The 3649-nt window shown below is 33.4% G+C and overlaps 1 protein-coding gene across 1 annotated transcript in view; it reads left to right on the forward strand.

The window, feature by feature from the left end:
- Positions 1–1927, forward strand: part of LOC105627684 — a 10444-nt gene extending 8517 nt beyond the window's left edge. The window contains exon 4 of the mRNA XM_012208962.1: positions 409–1927. Within this exon, the coding sequence (XP_012064352.1) occupies positions 409–1927 (1519 nt within the window). The remainder of the gene's footprint in view (positions 1–408) is intronic.
- The last annotated feature ends 1722 nt before the right edge of the window (positions 1928–3649 follow it).

The raw sequence follows: 3649 nt of genomic DNA on the forward strand, positions 1-3649 counted from the left end.
TATATATATATATATATATATATATATATATATATAAAGATCTATAATTCATTAGTTTTAATTTCATTATTATTAAACAAAAGTTTAATAATAATGAAATTAAATTAAATTAATTTGTTTATTTTTAAAAGATCTATTTAATGATAATTATTTAATGATAACTCGACTTATATATGTTTCCATTACAAATTTCACCCAGGTTTCAAATTTGATCCAGGTTTATATTTCCGGAAAACCAAAAATTTAATCAGGTCAAATAAGCTCTGATAATGAAAATTTTTTTCTCCACTTTCCAATCACATTTCCGAGAAAAAAAGATAATACAGGTGATCTGATATATCTTGTATATTATCTGTAGGATAGATTTGTTATACAGATGACTTTAAATTAGATAATAAAATTTTACAGATATGACACACAGTGCTATCCTTTCCAAGATTCTTGCACAGTGAATGTTGAATTCGTAAAAGTTGAATGTTATCAAAATAACGAAATGGTATACAAAGATTACTACGCTTTCCTACCTCGTAAGCCTTCGATAGAGGAAAGATGCAGACAAACACTGAGAATGGATACGCTGATCGACGATCGTCTCAGCGTTCTCATTGTCGGGCTCGATTCGGTTTCCAGGATGAATTTTCACAGAATGATGCCGAAGACTGTAAAATCACTTCAGTCTCTCGGTGCCGTAGAAATGTTGGGCTACACCAAGGTCGCTGATAACACATACCCAAATCTCGTCCCGGTATTAAGTGGTCTGAATCAGGAGGAATTGCGGGATCTGTGTTGGCAAATGCCTAATAAAACTTTCGACGAATGCCCGCTTTTGTGGAAGAACTTCAGTGATGCTGGTTACCGCACAGTATTCGGCGAGGATGCTTGTAGCATGACCACGTTCAATTACCTGAAACCAGGATTCCGCGAACAACCGACAGATTATTATCTGAGACCATATTGCATCGGTGCTGAGAATGACATTGGTAACACCCATAAACTGAACGCCAATCTTTGCCTCGGTACCAGGAAGACATTTGAATGCATGCTGGATTACACACGCAAAACAGCGATTGAGTTCTCCTCGGAACTTTACTTCGCCTTCATTTGGCAGGCAAGTCTCACCCACGATTATTTCACGTATCCTCAGTTGGGTGACAATTCTTACCACGAGTTCGTCGAGTATGTGTCACGAGAGGGTCTGCTGAATCGCACAATCTTAATCATGATGAGCGATCATGGTATGAGATGGGGCGATTTCCGACAAACGTATCAGGGAAAGATTGAGGATAGTCTACCTTTCGTCTTTATCGTGCTACCGAGATGGTGGCGCGAAAAGTTTCCTCTGGCTTGGGGAAATTTGCGAAGGAACACCCACAGTCTCACGACGCCTTTCGATCTTCATGAAACGTTAATGGATTTGCTGAATCCGCAATTTTTGCGAGAGTCATTTCTTAAGAAGCGCATTAAAATTCAAGCTGCTTCGCCTGGCATCCCACGTGGCATCAGTTGGTTCCTACCAATACCAGACATTCGTACCTGCGACATGGCGCACATTGCGAATCATTGGTGCATGTGCCATACCAGTAATACGGTCGCGTGGAACGACACCGGCTTACATGATAGCGTATCATTCCTCGTTAGAGAACTGAATGGCATGTTAAGCAGATATCCAATGTGCGCAACCTTGAACTTAAAAATGATCAAAGATGCGAAGATGTGGCAGGATAAGACGGAAGGGGCGACGCTGGTGGATTACACAGTGATCATACAAACCATCCCAGGTGATGCGATCTTTGAGGGTACAATACGCTATAAAGCAGACGATAACAGCCGCAAATTGGCTGGATCGGTCAGTAGGCTGAATGCTTATGGCACTCAGAGTGCCTGTGTGGATGAATTCAACATGCGTTTGTATTGTTACTGTCTTTAGCACAACATATCCAACAGATTGCTCGAGTGTTGAAGCTTTTATATCTAATAATTTAAATCGGAGCTTGGTGCAACTCATTCAGACAATATGTATGTTTAATCTTCCGTTAGCCAAGTTAGAAGTTTTGAAGGAATAATAGATTTTTTTTATTATGATATACTTTTAAATGTATGAAAAATAAATAAAATGCAAAATCCGACTTCCATTAGTAAAAATTCATAGTTAAAGCTTTTACAAGTACATAAAATTCTCCATCGACAAGTTGGAAGCTATCTTTGAAGATATAGTCGATTTTTTGATTGCGAATTTTGGTAGATCGATTTATAAATATGTAAAAAATAAGAAAGATATCTGACTTCTATGACAGTAAAACTGTCGAATATACAACCATTTTTTCAGATTTTTACAATTCAAACAATACAAAAATTTGCACAGAAATTAAAAAACCAACAAAAAACAAAATTAATGGAAAGTGCAAAATTCATATATATGGCTAATGGAAGATAAAACGTCCTCAAAATGTCTTTAAAAGTTGTCGTCTTCTAGACACGTATTTTGTCTGAAAAGAGACTTAGAGATCGGTTCGATTAGATTTATGGGTTTGAAAGAAACTGTCAAGTATTTTGACTCCATATTCAATTTCGTAGGATATTGTCGCTTCTATCTTATTACTTCTATCTTATTCCGGATGGAACGAACAATATTTTTATATACAGGATGGCCTCAAATGTTTTGGCCAGATTTCGAAATTTTATAGGAAATTTAATTCTGAACAAAAAGTATCCTAAATATATTTTGAAGTCTGCCAAAACGTTCAGCCATCTGTATATAAAAATCCTGTATATAAAAATATTGTTCGTCAATAAAAAAGTCAAATAAAACGGCTTGATGAGTGGCATCGAGTAATGTCGCATAAGTTCATATTCTCAAGAATATCGTGTTTATCGTATATTATGAATATAATTACATAACTTAATATTTATTTATATATATATATTCTTCCATATAGTTCTTCGATTAATTTAATCAGGCAATAATAGATATTTACAAGCATTAAGGGGCAGTCTATCTTGCACTCGAGATTTTTAAGATTTTTTTAAAGAAATAATTATAAATGCTATCACGCGGTTCCTAGCTTTATACATATTTGTATATATTTATTGATGTTTTGAGAATATAACTGAATTTTTATAAGTCATAAAAATAGTCATTTTTGTTATACAATATTGACGCATTAAAAAAATATCCTGTCTTCCTGGTGATAGTGACGGCCGTTATAATTATTTAAAAAGATTCAAGCAATATTAAGTATCTCAATTTTCATTAATTTATATATGGAATAAAAATAAACTGTAAGATCATCGAGAAAACTCGAGAAAAATATTTTTAAAATAATGATGAGGAAAGTTAAAGAAAAAACTTTAAAATTTAATCATCTAAGCAATCTGCGACTTTAGTAAAGTTTTATCCTAAAAATAAATATTTTAGAGCGATTTATGAACAATGCTAACATTATATTTCAAATAATGAAGTAATAATAAGATGGTAAATCGAGATACTTGAAGCAGAAAAGAGGAAGCAAATATTTACTTGAACTCTTTTCGAAAATATCCGTTCCTATAAGATAATAATTAATTTTTAAATTAAAAGATATTGAATTTTAATGTATTGTATATATATATATATATATATATATATATATATATATATATATATATATAT

The sequence above is a fragment of the Atta cephalotes genome (genome assembly GCF_000143395.1).
Source record: "Atta cephalotes unplaced genomic scaffold scaffold00010, whole genome shotgun sequence".
Lineage (NCBI taxonomy): Eukaryota > Metazoa > Arthropoda > Insecta > Hymenoptera > Formicidae > Atta > Atta cephalotes.